The following is an 18379-nucleotide window of genomic DNA, read 5'->3' on the forward strand; positions in this document are numbered from 1 at the left end:
GAATGTGGACACCTATAGCACAAAGATGCTGCCTTTTGAGATACAAGCAATAAATACCTTGGTTGACAGAGCAGGGATGTCTCACAAGCCCATCCCCCATACAGGTGTCAGTGCCGGGTCACTGCTGGAGCTGGAACAGGACTGAGGCCCAGATGGCCAGACCCAAGTCCATGACAGCCCAGGAAGTTCAGGTTAGCAAGAGGCTGTCCTTTCCAACCCCCATACCTGCTCTCCCAGGTATCATTTAGATCCCTTTGTTTAAAGATTAATACACAAATATCTATCCTGCCCTTTCTTCTTTGATGAGCTAAATAATACTCTAAAAGTACTCTAAAAGATACTCTCAGGGAAATGAAATTTTAGTCTTTCCTTTTTCACTTCATTAGTTCTTCAGTACCTACGATGCCTTATCAGAGAGGACATACTTTGCTAATTATGACCTAACATTATGTACTCACACCTGAACTGGCAAGTTAAATATACTACGTCACTGTCCCACAGATGGTGTCCCCATACCTCCACTGGAAAGCAGAAAATGACAACCCATGCTCAAACACTTCACTAATTTTACATTACAGATGAGAAAACTAAGGCTAAGGGATTAATGGCAAATACACCATGTTCCTTCGATTTTTTTACCTAGAATTAACCAAAGTCTGTATTATTACATACAAAGGAAAAACATCCTTGAAACTCAGGCACACCATGCCAGGCTTCATGCAGCCATAGATTAAGCTTTGTCAGCTTTTTTCAAGAGAACTGTCTTCCTTGGAAAAAGTCTGTTAAACTAAAACAACTATGTATGCAACAATAAAGCTGTGATATGCAAGAGCATCGGATTTTGAGAAATGCTGACAACAGAATGAAATACATGTAGGCACAAACTTGAGACACAAAAACAGACAAAGCCACTACCAGTGTGCAGTTTGTGGCAAAAAGCAAGGGCTAGTGATGTTCCTCTAAAAGCTGAGAGTGGGCTCCTTTATATTTTGTCTTGCTTATTAATAGCCTTGAGATCTGTCTCCTTTTCATAAGCAATTCACTTGGCACTGTAACTCTCATAATGAAGAAATGCAAAAATTTATGTTCAGGATAAGAAGGTATGTATGTAACCATAGTATATGAATTTTCCAACCAATTAGAATAAACCAGTGTTGGGAGTTACATGGCAGAAGGGCAAGGTCAAGTCCAATTCAGATTAAGCAAAACTTTTTAAAAAGGCAGTTGCTATAGAAAATGCCAATTACTGGGGGCAGGTAGGCAAGTGAATGCATAGGCTTCATCCTGGATGCCCAGAAACTGAGACAGGCCACCTTCCTGGAAACCACAGATTCCTTAGTTTCAAGTATCTCATTGAGTCCCTAGCCTCCAATTCAACTCTTTTACTGATTCCTGGAGTTACCTCAAGGGGCAAAATTTTAGTTGTGTAACCTTGTAAGCTTTGCTGGGCTCATTCAAACCAAGGGTGCACGTGAAGTTACATGCTGCTTCCTTGTTTGCATGGGGGAAAAAGGGGTGGAGCAGGGTAGAAAGTGGGGACAAATTTGTCTTAAGACTTTGGTTCTGCTTTAAGGTAGCACTGTGAGACTTCTATCAGAAACAGACAGAAGCATGACAGTTGACCCCTGAACAACACAGGGGTTAGAGGCACTGAACCTCCCAGAAAGTTGAAAAGCATGTGTAACTTCTGACTCCCCCAAAACTTAACTACTAGTGTTAACTAAAAACCTGATAACATAAAGTTGATCAACACATACTTTGTGTATTTTATATTCTTACAATACAGTAAGCTAGAAGAAAAAATGTTTTTTCAAACTGTCACGCATCTAAAAATTTTTTCCAATATATTTATTGAAAAAATCCACATACACATACATCTGTGCAGTTCAAACCTGTTTTTCAAGGGTCAAATGTAGTTCTATTTAAGTTCTAAGATGTTTTTTTGTTTTTTTAAACTGCAGCTTTGTTATAAGGAGATTCATGTTATTTTCTAAATAACTGGCCAACATTGAGGGGGCTAAAAGTCTGAACAGCCTTAGCAGGAGGTTAGAAGAACCTTTTTCTAACAGGGGATCCAAAGACTTTTACTTCTCATTATTCTCTCACGTTCTTCTAAAGGAATCTCACTAACAACTGTTAGTGACTTTTTCCCAGTGACAACACAGTAAATTAAATCCAGCTGGGTCTGAACACTGAACAATCTTGCTCCAGGGCTCACACTTTGCAATGGCCCCTTGTTAAGAAATGCTTATTGCCTTTTCAGGAGACTGGTGGAAATAGTCACTGGCTTCCTTTCAGTTTGGATTCCTTTTCAGCAAGGCAGTCAGCCATGAGTAGGTCCTCCTACTGGCTTAAAAACCCACTTTCAGGGGCCCAGTTAATGGGCAAATGAAGGCAACACCTGTTACCTTATAAAATTCTTACATACACATTAGCTCTTAACTTGTTTAAAACCTGTTATCAAACACTCCATTTTTAACACTAGCCTGGCAATGTTTATTACCCTGCCAAATTCCCCAGCAGGACAACTGGAATTCATGTCTGTGTATTAATACCCCATCATGCAGGCCAAGCAGCTCTATGGAAGCAACACATGAAGCACATGGAACACACAAGCATAAAATTCATCTATTCTGCAATGAATTTTATTGAATTCATCAGGGGACATTCCTTTATGGAAAATAAAAAACTGAAGTTGTACAAGCATGTAATGTGAGACAAACCAGCGAGGAGGCCTGCTCAGACCATACTGGAGCCGACATCAGTTTATACCATAGGCAACATGAAGGTGTTTTTATTCAACAGAGACAGCAACAGTGGTAACACAGAGAGACTATAAATGCACTGAACTTTTTTGAGTTCTGGCAATGCTCCAATCAATCTATCATTCTTTTTTACAAGCCAGATAAACAGAACTCATCTGTTACAGCCAGAAACTTCAAAGCTCTTAATTCAGTTGGAAATGACTACAACTGAGAACCTTTTTTCTAGCAAGCTACTTCCCCAATCAGAGTTGTCTAGCAGGTTAATTTCAGCGTAACAGAAGGTATCATCTGGCCGGCTGCAACATGCACTGGCGACAAGGACAGGTTTAATGTGTTCTGTGCTGAGGCTGTTGGGCCTCCTGGCTAGCTGTGTCTGTTCCTGCACCTTGGTCCTGAGTATTCTAGGACTCAGTCGGCTGAGGATAAAAGGGACCTACCAGCCAGTTGAGGGGTGTGTTGTTAACAAGATAATCCATCACATCATCTAAAGACTCCTTCATTTTCTGCAGCTGCCCCTTGCTAGAAGTGAGAAGGCTGTCGGACACTTCCTTAAAGGAGGCAGCATTGCGGAACACTGAGTAGATGTCGCCAGCCATCATCCCCACATGACTGGCCTGATCTTGGATGTTCTGTGGTAAACCCTGCATGTTGGACAGGAGGGTATGGCACGTGGTCTGGAGCTGCTGAGTCAGGTTGCGGGCAACAGCAAGAGTACGTGACTCAATGTGCTAAAAATAAAACAAATTTAAAAATAAGCAGTAGGTCCAACAGTGCTATATATATGAATTAGTTCAATTATAGTAAGCTGGTTTATGTGTCCACCACATAACATAGATTCTCTGACTTTTAAAAACCCTTATAACAACTCTGAATTCAGTATTATTCACATTTCATAAGTATACATACTAGCTCCTAGGACTACAACATGCTCTTTCTTCTGTCTTGAGCATTAATCTCCTTATTGCCCTTTCACCTAGTTTATTCACCCATTAAGTCTCAGCTTAGCATTTCTCTCTTCCAGGAAGCCATGTGACTCACCCATCCTCACTCACCTTTCCTGCTATCATATGATCCTTCCTATTATATCGTATAACATTCTTATAGCACCTATATTTATGCTGTCAAATAACTATGATAGTAAAAATGCCTGTATCACCGTTAGTCTGCACCCATTATGAAAGCAAGGCTCATGTTTCTCATTTAATAGTATCCTGATATCCCTGTCAGTTGTTAGATCAAGTTTTGCTTTTTGGTCACATAATAAGCAACCTATATACAGAGTAATGTTCAAACATTTGATACAGTATTGAATAATGGGAAAATTGACATGAAAAGTCTGTTAAAAACAGCTTCAGAAACTCTAATGGGTGGCCCTGTCCCAGTCATCTTACTTCAGCACAGTGGGATTCATCTGTATCATCATGGACAATGCTTCTCTTCCACTCCACCCAAGAGACATAGAACTTATCCTGAGCACCCTGAATTTTCTGGTTGGCACTATGCACATTCTTCCTGGCAAATTCGATCTGGAACACATTGAAATAAAACAAACACACTAGTTGGACATTAATATTAGCCTGTTCTTAAATCTACAATAACATAAAAACCAAGAATTTCCAGAGCTACACCTGCTATCATTGTTATTTTTTGTCAGTATGTGTAAGTCACCAAAGTAGTCATAGTTCTTTACTACCTCTAGTTAACTATTAAACTACTGTCTCCAAATATACCCCATTTAGCACAGGCAACTCAAATGTAGTATGTGTATGTGTAAAATGCAGTTAATATTACAAGACGGAAAGGAATTCTAAGTTCCTCTTCCCTGTTACCAGTCGCCTATTTCCCTTTCCAAGAAGCTGGCTTCTACTGGCAGTACAACACATACTCTTCTGCAACCTCGTGATCTTTAATGGCTACACAATCATCTTTTGTGATGTATTAACTTAATTATTTCCCCATTAGTTGATAGCTATTTAGTCTTTTGAAACTCAAATCAAATATATTATCTGTAAAATAAATTTCTACAAGTAAAACTGCTTGAGGCATAGGTGTGTCTGTAACTCCTAGAACAGTCCTCTGAAACCTCCAGAAGTGTAAAGGTACACCTCTTTCTCTATACCATTGCCCACATCATCAAACTTTGCCAGTGTGAGACATAGAAGAGGAATCTGTGTTTGACTATCAGAGTAAGATTAACATTGCTTCATAAATTACAGCTATTTATACTTCCCTTTCTGTGTCTGTATACTCTTTGCCTATGTCATTATGGGGTTGTTCATAGGTCAGATTAAAAAATTCTTGATTTCATATATTTACTCTTATCCCTCAAGATAAATGAACTCACAGCATATATACCTTTAAAGTGTGACTCACCAGGTTAACAGTGGAATGGAGCTGAGAAATAGTCTCTTGGCTTTTTTGCTTAGCTTCTTTAATCCTGTTGAGAGCCTGCTCGTAGGCACGTGAGCGGAGCTTGGTAGACAGGGATCCCAGTCTAATATAATAAGTTGGCTTCTGAACCACATCAAACCCCTCAACTTTTTTTGCTTCTTTTTCTGAAGTTAGAAAGAAAAAAGGGACAAAAAAAGGTAAGCAATTACAGCCAGAAGTGACAAGGCCTGGAATTTAACCTCTTGCCTTGCTAATTCTACCCACTTACCTGTCAGTTATGCACTCATGTACCCGAGACAGCTCATTTCTGCTGCCGGGCTCCACCACCCAGAACATTATCACTATAGCGGACATTTTCATCTATACATACCTCTTCCCACTAGTGTGAGCTTCTTGGACAACACAGTACCTGGCACATAGTAGGCACTAAGTGTTTAATGATTCCATAAAGCAGCCCATTAGACAATCCATTTATAAAAAAAATATTTCTCTAGGCTGATTTCTTCTAAAATTTCAAAACTTACTGTAAAATTCAATGGGAAACTTAAGACTGGTTAAGAAACTCTATACAGATGCAGAAAGATTAGTGGTTGCCTTGGGGAAGAAATGGAGACTAACTACGAACAGGCATGAAGGGTCTTTGGAGGTGATAGTAATGTTCTAAAACTAGATTGTGGTGATGGTTGTACAACTCCGTAAGTTTACAATGAAAATAGGTGAATTTTCTGGCATAAAAATATATTTCAATGAAGCTACTTTATATTGCTTTAAGAAAAAACATTATTTGCAGACACAAATCCAGTTACCTAGTTCTTCCTGAGTGAGAGGGAGGTACTGGTCTACCAGCAGCTCTGATTTAGTGAGCGCATTTTCTACTCCACTGCTAACCAGCTGCATCATCCGACTTCCCAAGACTGTGTTAATGCTGCCATTGACCACAGACTTGGTCTTCTCCACACTGCCAGTCACTGCTCCTTTGGTCCTGTCCATCACTCCAGTGATCGTGCTGGCCATGGAATCCTTGGCCCCAGTCACAGTAGTCGTCACAGCATCTTTTGCCCCAGTCACGGCACCTTTGGCACTGGCAACAACCTATAAGTAGAAAAGCAGATCAATTGGCTGATGGGAAACCTGTGCATAAACACCTAACTACGGTCTTAACTAAGGCAGCCGAGATGCAAAGTTAAAGAAGGAATCTGGCCCTTCCACACTCTAGCTCGAGGACAGTAGCTAAGAGCTAATGAGCTTCAGTTTCCCTACCAGGTATAGTTGCCCTATTTGCCACCACTCAAGGGTTGTTGGAGGATCAAATGAGGGAAATAGATATAAAATTAGTCAATTTGTCAAGGTGTTTGTTTTTTTCTTAACTAGATGAACCTGTAGCAAGGGACAGGGGGTACTCTAGTGAAGAACAGCATTTTCCATGTTGACATGCTTATACTGAGAGCAGCCAATGCATGCCTATGAGCATAGGCAAAGGTACAATGCATGCAGCCTCAGGAGTCCAACACATAGCAGAGCTGGCAGTTCTTCATTTTACTGGATGTGCTCTCAAACACCAAGTAAGAAAAGGTTCTATATACCACCTCTGCATTAATCCAACACCACACAGGAATAAGTTATTGGAGAGAGCAATTTCATCTGAAGAGGCAAAGCCACAAATTGACAGAGATCAGACAAAAAGTATTCTAGTCCAAAGGTGGCTAGTTCATCTCTGCTTCTTAGACATTACCTGCAAATAGTTCAGAATGTAAGGCAATGGTCATTAGTATCAAAAATACATCAGGTTGAGGGAAAAATAAGTATTTCCTAATAATGGCATAGTCTGTGCCAAAAGACAGAATGTGAAAACATGTGAGCTGGAAAGCCTCTGCAATCTTGTGCCAAGCTCACCTGGTTTGTTGGCTGACTCAGAATAGGCAGTTTCTCCTCAATCCTGTCTAGTCCCTTACAGGCATAGGTATTGGCAACCACAACTACAAGAAACAGAAATGGAGAAAATGTTAACAGTGTAAGAATGAATGCATAAGCAGACTCACAGAACCCAAGAATGGACTAACAGTTACCAAAGGGAAAGGGACTGGGGCAGATGGGTGAGAAGGGAGGGATAAAGGGGTAAAAGGGGCATTACGATTAGCAGACATAATGTGGGAGGGGCATAGGGAAAAGACAAGTAGTGATTCTATAGCATCTTACTATGCTGATGGACAGTGACTGTAATGAGGTATGTGGTGGGGAGTTGATAATGGGGGGAGTCTAGTAATCATAATGTTGCTCATTGTAATTGTAGATTAATGATACCAAAATAAAAAATAAAAAAATAAAAGAATGAATGCATAGTATTATACTTTGAATTGTTCTTCAGCCTTATTATTAAAAAAATAGCAAAAATGCTGATCTTCATTTATAACACCATGTATTATATTGCCTAGTTTCTCTAGATCAGACAGCAGTGGCTTAGAAGTTGCTGGTAATTTTCTTCAACTGACAGGGAAATAAGTGGGCGTAGAGGAGCAGCAGGCAGTCAGTAACAGGCCACATAGGAAGCTAGCTTAAGAAGCTTCTTCCTCATCAAGTGATCTCTAAGGTTAATACCAAGGGAAGCCAGGCCTTTACCAGAACCCTCATTCAGGGAATAAAGTAACTAAAAACCTCTCAAAAGAACATTTCCATGCTAATTTAATTCCTATCTATGCTTAAGTCAGTATGTGGCAGTGTATTCTGGGCTGTCACCAGGAAACAGTATGCTAACAGCACCCTGGATCTCCCTAACAGGGCCGGATTTTAGTCCAAGCTTACCTGCAGCAATGATCAAGCCAAGCACTAGTACTATTCCAAATATCATTCAGAAAGTAACATTGGAAACTGATCTCTACAGGTTCCTTATAATTCTAGAAGTCTGTGATTTAACCATTTGGGGGAATGATTTAAATCTTTATACAAAAGCAATTAATAATATAGGAGAAACTGGAATCTTCATTCACTGCTGGTGGGAATGTAAATGGTGCAGCCTCTTTGGAAGAGTCTGGCATGTCCTCAAAAGCTTAAACAGTTTTTTTATGACCAGTAATTCCAGTCCTAGGTATATTCTTAAGAGAACCCAGGATATATGTCCACACAAATACCTGAACATAAATATTCACAGTAGCATTCATTATTCCCAATCACCAAAAAGTAGGAGCCCAAATGTGTTATTTATTCACTTATCAATAAATGAATGTATGAAATATGATTTATCCACACAATGGGATATTATTCTACAATAAAAAGAAGTGAATGAACCTTCAAAACATGCTAAGTGAAGGAAGCCAGTCACAAAAGACCTCTATTTTATGGGTTCCATTTATATTAAATTTTCATAATAGGTAAATCTATAAAGACAAAAAAACAGATTAGTAATTGCCTACACGGGGTTTGGAAGAAAATGAGGAATGACAACTAAGGAGCATAAGGTTTCCTTTTTTTTTTTAATTGTGGCAAAAAATACATATTAACATAAACTTCACCATTTAACTATTTTTAAGTATACAATTCAGTGGCATTAAGTTCACTTACAATGTTGTGCAGCTTACCACCATGATCATTTCCAGAACTTTTTTATCATCCCTAACAGAAGCTGATATGATGTTCCCTTCTGAAGTGACGAAAATGTAGAACTGATTATGGTGATAGTAAAAATCACTGAACTGTACACCTTAAGTGGTGAACTCCATGTTGTGTTATAGCTCAAAAAAGTTTTGTGGGTTTTTTAAGTAGTTCATGGACACTGTGTGATTCCAAGAAGTTGGTTATTTCAGTTCACCTAGTGGCTGCCTTGTGATCTCAATTTCCAACAAAGAGGCATCTCTGGGGGATTTTTTTAAAAAAAACATCATGAACATCTGCCACTGTTATGAAACAGGCACTCTACAACATGAAGGTCACCTGGAGTTTCTAGGTAAAGACACTAAAGCGGCTCAGGAAAGGCTGAGGATTCCCTGGTCTTGCTGCTGTACGCTCAGGCCCTGAGACTGGTATTCACCTATTCAAGACAGCTCCTGGCTCACCCCTGACCAGTCCCTTGGACTAAATCTTGACGGGGACACACTCACTTTGTGGCTCCAGCTTCTGGATGATAGGCAGAGTACTCGTCACGGCCACAGAGGTGATGGTCTTCACGCCCTTCTCTGCCATCTCACACACCGACTTCAAGCAGGGATACTGATCTTTTGTACTGATGTAAGCCCAGGAGACAAGGTCGTATGTGGAGCTCACCAAGGGTAGGTTGGCCACCCTAGTCACCACACTCTGTAACCAACAAGAAGGCAGGAGTTAACTCCTCAAAACACGTGGGGAGGTAACGCAATCAAGAAAGAGCCGTTTGAAATTCATACCGGGTATGGATCAACTGCAACAGATGTCATTTTTCTTCCTGGTAAAAGAAGAAATCTGTGGAAGAGAAACTTATTTCAGGACATTGAGATAAGACTCTTCCAGATTCATTCCCCAACCCAAGTACATGCTAATTTCAAAGTGCAGAAAAATTCAGTGATTCAAGTAGAAGACATTTTAGACTGCCAGGACTATCAAGTTGGAGCACAGTAACTGTGAAAGGCCTGAAAACTAGTTTACGGGAACTGAGAACAACAGGAACGAGGTGCTCCGAGGCACTGAGAAGCATTTCAGGAAGCTTGTAAAGTTAGCATCCCCAACGACCTACACCCACGTAAAACCGCCTCATGGCTAAGCAGCTTTGCTGGGAAGAACCGGCACGCCCGCTGCTCACCACTTCCGGGCCAGTAGGTTCACCCTCCCCCCACCAACAGTCCCAGCGCTTCCTTTCAAATATTGTCCTGTCTGGAAACTCGTACCTCGCAAACAAGCCAAAAACCTACAACCTTACTAAAGCTGCGAGCAGAAGAGACTTAAACAAAAAAAGCAAGGTAGAAAGCGCAGGCCCACGAGCGAGCCCCTTCCAGCCCAGGTCCGGGAACGGCCCAGGGGCCGCCTGGCGGGCAGCTACGGGGCCACCCCAAGCTGTCCAGCCTAGAACTCCGCGGGGAAGCCGGGCCAACTCGCGGGTCCCAGAGAGGACGCGCACCCACCGACCAACAGCAGCCCAGAGGCGAGGGTACAGCGAGTTGGATGACCGGCAACCCCGATTGTGAGCGCGGCGTTCTGAGGGCGGAGCCCATGGCGACCCGGCTATATACAACCGCACCCCCACCCCGCCCCAACACCACCGCGCCTCGGCGACACGTGACCGGCGGGCGGGGACGCGGTGAAGCACCGGGGTTCAGTCGGAGCGTCGGCTTCACCCGGCTGCGGCGCCTTCCCTCACCGCCCGCCGCCTCGAGGGTCTGTCCTGCCTGGGTGGGGACCCTGCCTGGTGGGACCCCTGCCTGGGTGGGGGCTGTCCTGCCTGGGTGAGGCGTCCAGAGAGGCCGGTAGCAAAAATGCGCCGGTGCCCAGGCCCGCTCTAGGGTTTGCAAAAGGTAGTGCGGGACTCGGCGCGGACAGAGTAACAGTAACCAGCCTGCTGATTACCATCAGTCTTCAAAATAGAGCGGTTTTTAAAAATGGAAAACAATGGTTTCTAGACTTATTTTTAGCAATAAACTTAAAAACCTTGCGAAATTCAATCCCGATGGAGGACCGTAGAGATTTGTGTCTTCCTGCTCTTTTGACTTTAAAGTGAATTCCTCAGGCATATCGCTAATCTAAAACTGAGTCGGAATTTACAAAGACGTTCTTAGAATCCCGTTGGTTGGTCTCCTTTTTTTCTGAGACACATCTGAATCACTCGGGGATGACGGCGGCCATTGCTTATTAAGTAAGATGCCCCTCCCCCCTTTTTTGAGTTAAGGGTTGTGCTTAAAAAAAGTCAACATTTGAGTCACAGTTTTTTCCTGTGTAAAATGAACAGACTTGAGCCAAAACATTTGAGCAAACAAGTTGCTCAACGGCCTCGGACAAGGTAGGAGTTCATGTATTTCTCCCAGAGTGAGTGGCTGGGAATCTCCAGTTGATGTTGCCGCGGGCCTCAGCCTCTCTGAGCTCTCCTTTCTTGAGGAAGGTAAACGAGAGGACAGTGGGAAGCGGAAAGGGGAGATGGTAAACGGTGCTGGCGCTGACCTCAGAATGGGGAGCAAAGGGAGGGCAGCGAAGATGCTGGAGCCTAAAGTGCTTTATCGAGCAGGTGGAGTTTGAATTGTGAAAATCCCTCAAAGGCATTCATCTAAGTTATGTCATACTACAGATACTCTTTTTCATATTTAGAGCTCCAAACTAACCGATTAAAAATGTATCCTTTACACACAACAGCATTAATACAGCTAGAGGCCTTTAACAAGAGTACAAAAAATTAAGGTGTTTCTTCCTCTCCCTTCACCATGTAATTTAAAATAAAATACAGTACCAAATCATAAGATAAATGTTAGGAAGTTCAGAAAGGTTCTGGTGTTTTTGTTACTTTCCTATGCTGACATTTTCAATGCTTTAAACAATAGACTTTTTTTTTCTTTTTGGTGTTTCCGCTTGGTTGAGGCTGTAAGCAGATGTTCCATGTACCTACTGGTAATCTACCTCTGCTGTTTTGTGAGATGTCAGGAATGTACTGAATTTTGAGTAATGATGATTTGTTTGTTTTACTTTCTCACTAATCAGACATCTTATTTTGCAACTGAAGACTCTTGCCCTTTCACCTACAAATGCCTCCATCTTTTCTTTTTTGGTTTGAAACCTGTGAGTCACTTGCCCTGTTTTAAGGAGGAACAAGCTTCCTTTGCTCTTCTATGCCTCTAAAGGAGAGGGCTCCAGGAACTAATCTTGAGGCCATGCTCTCCAAGCCCACAGAGGATGAAGCACACCACATTTTGCAGCTGCACTTCTCTTCCATCTTCATGTGTCAGTGAGCTAGCGGCAAAAATAATACCCAAGTTCTCTAGAGGATTCTAATAGTCTCTAAAGTTTGAGAACCATTGTTTTACAGAAGTGTTTTTTCATAGTGTGGTCAGGAGACTAGTGCCCCAGAATTACCTAAGGCACTTGTTAAACATTCTGCCTCCTATCCTGACCTACTGAATCAGGATGTACAGGGATGAGGTCCAGGAGCCTGCATTTTTAACAATACCCTTTTTGAGTACCCCCACTTAACTCTTCACAAAGCACCTTCACATGTTCCTCATATTTGAGTCTCACAACCTGAAAACAGTGGAATGGGGATTATTACTTCCACTTAATAATGAAGAAACAGGCTCAGAGAAGTTACGGGATTTGCCCACAGTCTTATAACCGATTAAGTAAGCAGCAAGCCAGTCAAGATTAGATCCCAAGGGCGTGACCTGGGCTAGGTCCCTAATTTCCCTTTGCCTTACTACCCCATCTATAAAGTGCAAATAATAGTCGACCTTCATGTTCTAGGTAAAGGGCATATGGGTGTTCAGTGCACTAGTTCTGGGTCTTAAAATTTTCAAAAGAAAAGGTAGAGGATATAACATAGCAATGAGAGAGAAGGAACAGAACTATAACTATATGCAATGTAATGTAAAGAAACTGCATCCGAGTAATATTGCACAAAACAAGCAAACTAAGGTCTGCTGTTAGAAGTAAGGATGGTAGATGCTCTGTGGCGTGGAGAGGACTAGTGACTGGATGGGGCCATGAGGTGCCTTTTGGGTGCTGGTAATTTTCTGTTTCCTATTCTGAATGTTAGTTAAATATTTGTGCTCTTTTTGTGAAAATTCATTAAACTGCCCACCTATGTACAGTTTTATGTACACATGTTGCGTTTCTACAAAGAAGTTTTGAAGCCGAGGAAGTAAAAATACTGGTGCTTCATAATGTTTTTGTAAGGATTAAATGAATCAATACATTCAACAATTAGAATAATGCCAGGTAGATAGAAATGGTAGCTAGTATTAATGTTTTCTAACCACATCCAGAGCCTTTTTGGCCAAGAGCGCCTTGCTGAGCATTGGACTGAAGAGAGCTCAGGTCACAGGAGAAGTAGATGGGGCTCCAAGGGACCAGCAGTATCCCAGGCCCCGCCTAGTCTTCCTTCCTGGGCTACAAAGTATGGGAGACCCTGTGGACAAAGACACACTCCTAGAGTTTGTAGCAACTGAGCCTTCTTTAGGTATATTATTGATGCAAAGTAAAATAGCAAGAAAAAACAAGTCTGGCAGTGAAGTTTCCTCTTCCAGAGGTTGGGCAACTACCTCCTTCCCCCGGCCTCTTATCATTCTGTGCCCGCACCTTGCCCCCCACCAAAGCACCATTGCGGTGTATCTACCTGTATCCGCTCCTCCAGGCAGAGCTCTCTCCCTCTCATCCTCTCTTCAGACAGACTGTCATTCACTCTGTCAGGAATGCCTGCCCATCTGACAAACTATCACTCTGCATCACAGCTCTTCAGGCCCTCCTCAGCCCCAAGGTCACAACTAGGTGAGCAGCAGAACTCATAACTAGGTGAGTGGCAGAACTGGACCTCACACCAGGAATGTCTGACTCTAGAATCTGCACTGTTTACCACTACTTGGTGTGTGCTCTTAGGCTCACTTGACCTTCATTTACTTAAGTGCCTATAAAATGGAGGAGTTAAATAATCTAGGGTTCCTTCCAGCTACAATATCTTAATCCAAAAAATGGCAATATTTTACATTGTTTATGGCTTTACAATGTTTTTCTATAAACAGTATCTCAAACCAGACTGGTGCCTTTTCCTATTCCCTCATTACAAGGCAGCCCCATCCAAACACAGATATATTACTATGTTCATTTCTTCTTTTCACCTGAAATTAGATGAAACTGCCTTTCTCATGGACAGATAAGGATAATGGGCCACAAGTGTTGTCGGGCAGCTGCATCTGGGGAGATCTCTCCCTGAGCACTAGGTGAAACCTGAACTTGGACTGGGGAAGGTTCTTGACTCTGATGAGAAAGAATTCTTGAACAGGTGGGACAAGTGTTGATAAAGAAGGAATTTATTAAACCGGGAGTAGTAGTGAATGGCAGCAGCCATATAGGCTGAGGAGAGCAAGGAAGCACAGAAGGAGGAAAGGGAAGTTCATTGAATTGTTCAGCATAGGGCAGATCCCTTGCCAACTCCTGAAACCAGTCACTTGTGTCCCATGTCCGCTTGAATCTGCACAGTGTGGGAACTAAGCCCCTACCACCCAGGATTTGGGGAAACAGCAGAGCACTGGATGGAGTGAGATTATGTTCTGAGAACTTCCCAAAGGCAAACAAAAAAGGAGATTTTGGGGCAGGCTACTAAAGAATATGGTCTTATAGTGGCAGTCCTGTTTTTTAGCCCAAATCTGAGATCTTGGTAGTGTTTCCCTACTTGTCTGAAGTAGGACAGAGAGAGGGTAAAGACTTGCTCTTAAATCTAGAAAATTGAATCAAATAACAAATGACAAAGGCATTTACCATCAGAGGAGGAGGTTGGTGTGTTCTTATCTTTATCACAGAAAAGAGTTCAAGAGACAAGTGCAATCGGCTTATGCAACAAGAAAGTTTATTTGATATACGACAGTACACACTCAGACGGGACTGCAGACAACCTTAGAGGAGGTGCGCTTAAGGGTTCAGGATTCTGTCTTTTAAGACTTTCAAGAATGTGGCAAAGGGTGGGGGTCAGTGTGGGGGGCATACGCTTGACATGTGGTCTCAGGATGTCTATCTCTGGTGAAAGACATTATGTTACCATCCATAGTCTGTCCGCTAGATATTCTGTAAGATAAATTAACACAAGGAATTTCTTGATCCTCTTCTTCTCCAACATAGCGGTTACCCTCAAGTAGTGATGACATACCATTTAGGACTGCTTGGCCTGCCTTAAGATAGGGTAGGTTATTGGCTGATTACCATAAAATATGTTAGGAATCTTATCTTCTAACTCACTGGTTTTTAAAATGGAATCTTAGTCTTGAGATGGAGTCCCTCCTGTTCTTACTATACTTTATATATCTTAGTATTTTTCATCATAGGCAGGAAAAATTAATCATGATGCTTGTCCCATGTCCCTGCCCTACCTCACAAATAATGAGTTATGAGGCCAGATGATTTCTGTTTTGACCAGTTCAAACTCCATGCAAACTGATCACCAGCAAAAAGAATTTCTTACATACATGACCCAATTAACCTACTCTCCTAATCACCCCCAAATAACCCTGTCATTCTTATTTTATTCCCTTCCAAGTAACCTTGGAGAAGAAAAAGCAATTCATCTTCCACATGGACTTCATCTTGATATTCCAAATGGGCCAACCTCCTAATGCCCAACTGAACCTCATATTGTTTAGTCTGCCGTGGCCCCTTTCCTTTCTAACTGAAATAGGTAACTCAGGTGGAAGCATTCAAAAGATAGATCTCATCAAATTTTCTGTTTCTCATCTAATCTGTTTGTTTTCCCCAACATCTGAAGCTAGTTATAGGTTTGAGGTTTTATGGACTGAAATTATCCTAGGCTAACAACATTTCATGTATTTTTATTCTCTTTAAGTAGATGCAACTATTAAATGAATTCATAATATAGCTTAATTTTTATTGGCATCCAGTTTATTCCCCACCACACACAGTGGACTTAAAACTGTCTTACAAAAAGCATAGAACACAAAAAGAAGAAATTTAAATAGGTAAGAAAAATAAGGCAAAGAGTAAGGTGAAGCTTATTGCTTCTATATTATCATCATCACATCAGTAATCAATGTTCACTATAGGAGAAATGCAGTGATTCAACAAGGATGAAGAAACAGTTCCTAAAATAGCAATCTATGGTATGCCGATAAGGTGCCATGCTGGAGCTTATCAATTACAATAAGCTCTTTATAGCAGGATGCTGTGGGGAAAATACATTGACCTTAAAATCAGAGTCCCAACATTTTTCCCCAGCTTAATTTAGATACAGTAGACATATAACATTGTATAAGCTTAAGGTGTACAGTGTAGTAATTTTGAACATGTATTTCTTTTCTTTCTTTTTAAAGTATGATTGATATACTCTTATGAAGGTTTCACATGAAGAACAATGTGGTTACTACATTCACCCATGTTATCGAGTCCCCCCCCATACCCCATTGCAGTCACTGCCATCAGTGTAGTAAGATGCTCCAGAGTCACAATCTGCCTTCACTGTGCAACACTGTCTTCCCCATGATCCCCCCACACCATGTGTGCCAATCATAATACCCCTCAATCCCCTTCTCTCTCCCTTCTGACCCACCGTCCCACACCCCTCCCCTTTGGTAATCTCTACTTCCTTCTTGGAGTCTGTGAGTCTCTACTGCTGTTTTGTTCCTTCAGTTTTGCTTTGTTGTTACACTCCACAAATAAGGGAAATCATTTGGTACTTGTCCTTCTCTGCCTGGCTTATTCACTGAGCATTAATATCCTCCAGCTCCATCCATGTTGTTGCAAATGGTAGGATTTGTTTCTTTCTTATGGCTGAATAGTATTCCATTGTGTATATGTACCACCTCTTCTTTATCCATTCATCTATTGATGGACACTTAGGTTGCCTCCATATTTTGGCTATTGTAAATAGTACTGTGATAAACATAGGGAAGCATATGTCTTTTTGAAACTGGTGTCTTGTATTCTTTGGGTAAATTCCTAGGAGTGGAATTCCCAGGTCAAATGGTATTTCTATTTTTCATTTTTTGAGGGACCTCCATACTGCTTTCCACAATGATTGAACTAGCTTACATTCCCACCAGCAGTATAGGAGGGTTCCCCTTTCTCCGCATCCTTGCCAGCATCTGTTGTTCTTAGTCTTTTCAATGCTGGCCATCCTAACTGATGTGAGGTGATATCTCATTGTGGTTTTAATTCCTATTTCCCTGACAATTAGCGATGTGGAGCATCTTTTCATGTGCCTGTTGGCTATCTGAATTTCTTCTTTGGAGAATTGTCTGTTCATATCCTCTGCCCATTTTTTAATCAGGTTAATTGCTTTTTGGTTGTTGAGGCATGGGAGTTCTTTATATATTTTGGATGTTAACCCCTTGTCAGATATGTTATTTACAAATATATTCTCCCATACTGTAGGATGCCTTTTTGTTCTGTTGATGGTTTCCTTTGCTGTACAGAAGCTTTTTAGTTTGATGTAGTCCTATGTGTTCATTTTTGCTTTTCTTTCCCTTGGTCAAGGATATACTTCAGGAAAAAGTTGCTCATGTTTATATTCAGGAGATTTTTGCGTATGTTGTCTTCTAAGAGTTTTATGGTTTCATGACTTACATTCAGGTCTTTGATCCATTTCAAATTTACTTTTGTATATGGGGTTAGACAATAATCCAGTTTCATTCTCTTGTTTATACATGCATTTATTGAAAAAGGATTACCACAATTTGGTTAATACACCTATCACCTCACATAGTTAAAATTTGTGTGTGTTTATGTTGAGAACTTTTAAAATCAACTCTCTTAAGCAACTTTCAAATATACAATACAATATAGTCACCATGCTATGCTACATATTATAGCCCTAAAACTTATTTATCCTATAGGTGGAAATTTGTACAGTCTCAACTTTGAATCTATGCACACGATGGTGATAATAATAATAATACCTACCTCAAAAGATTATTGAGCAGAGAAATAATACATATATAAGGCCCCAAACAGTGCCAGACAAATAGTAGGTTCTTAGCTAATGTCATTTATTTCCTTTCCCCTTTTAATTTTGCTTTTTTCATGGAAAAATAGAGCTAACTAAAATTAAGATCATGAGAATTAATAGAACTTTAGAGTAGGAAGAGATCCTAATTGATGGTCCAATCTTTTTGGCCTGGTTTCATTTTTGGGAAAATGCCTGATCTTTCCATTTCTCTGAATCCTCCTATTGGTCAAGAGCAAGGTAGGAAGTAGGGGGAGGAAAGGAGTGATTTGTTTTTGGTTTGACTGAGCCAAAAGTTTCTGGAGTGACTTGATTATTATATTCACAATTGAGTGTCTCTCTGTGCTTCTGTGTGTATGACAATGGCCTGGGGCACTTGTTAAGAATACAGATTATAGGGCTTCATTCCCAGAGGTTCTGATTCACAGGATTTAGGAGGTAGTCCAAAAATGTTTAAAAAGTAGCCCAGACCATTCTAACGCAGGTAATGCAAGAACTACACTATAAGAAACACTGCATTCAAGCCAGACTATTCTGAGGGACGAGGCAGCTGAGTGTTTGCCTAAGTACCACAGCTGGCAGAGCTGAAATCAGGACCTGAGGTGGCTGACTACATGGCCTT

The 18379-nt window shown here is 41.2% G+C and overlaps 1 protein-coding gene and 1 long non-coding RNA gene across 2 annotated transcripts; one reads left to right on the forward strand and one right to left on the reverse strand.

The window, feature by feature from the left end:
• Window positions 1-2627: 2627 nt before the first annotated feature.
• Window positions 2628-10344, reverse strand: PLIN2 (perilipin 2). Its single transcript, XM_036888045.2, has 8 exons — window positions 10241-10344; window positions 9530-9584; window positions 9248-9443; window positions 7050-7132; window positions 5963-6248; window positions 5139-5320; window positions 4157-4291; window positions 2628-3493 (listed from the first exon to the last, which is right to left on the reverse strand). Exons 2-8 carry the CDS (start codon window positions 9557-9559, stop codon window positions 3167-3169), a joined length of 1239 nt encoding a protein of 412 aa, XP_036743940.2. The 5' UTR covers window positions 9560-9584; window positions 10241-10344; the 3' UTR covers window positions 2628-3166.
• A 131-nt stretch (window positions 10345-10475) lies between these two features.
• LOC130682993 (uncharacterized) lies at window positions 10476-15674 on the forward strand. The gene is made up of 2 exons (XR_008996525.1): window positions 10476-11226; window positions 15354-15674. It is a non-coding gene; the product is annotated as an uncharacterized LOC130682993 (long non-coding RNA).
• The last annotated feature ends 2705 nt before the right edge of the window (window positions 15675-18379 follow it).

The sequence above is a fragment of the Manis pentadactyla genome, chromosome 3 (genome assembly GCF_030020395.1).
Source record: "Manis pentadactyla isolate mManPen7 chromosome 3, mManPen7.hap1, whole genome shotgun sequence".
Classification (NCBI taxonomy): domain Eukaryota; kingdom Metazoa; phylum Chordata; class Mammalia; order Pholidota; family Manidae; genus Manis; species Manis pentadactyla.

Bases quoted from the DNA above. Each gene is read 5' to 3' on its own strand.
- PLIN2 (XM_036888045.2), bottom strand. From the start codon at position 9,559: ATGACATCTGTTGCAGTTGATCCATACCCG. The intron at 9,444-9,529 runs GTATGAATTTCA...TGTTGGTTACAG, and splicing joins TTGCAGTTGATCCATACCCG to AGTGTGGTGACTAGGGTGGC. The intron at 4,292-5,138 runs GTGAGTCACACT...AATGTGTTCCAG, and splicing joins TCCATTCCACTGTTAACCTG to ATCGAATTTGCCAGGAAGAA.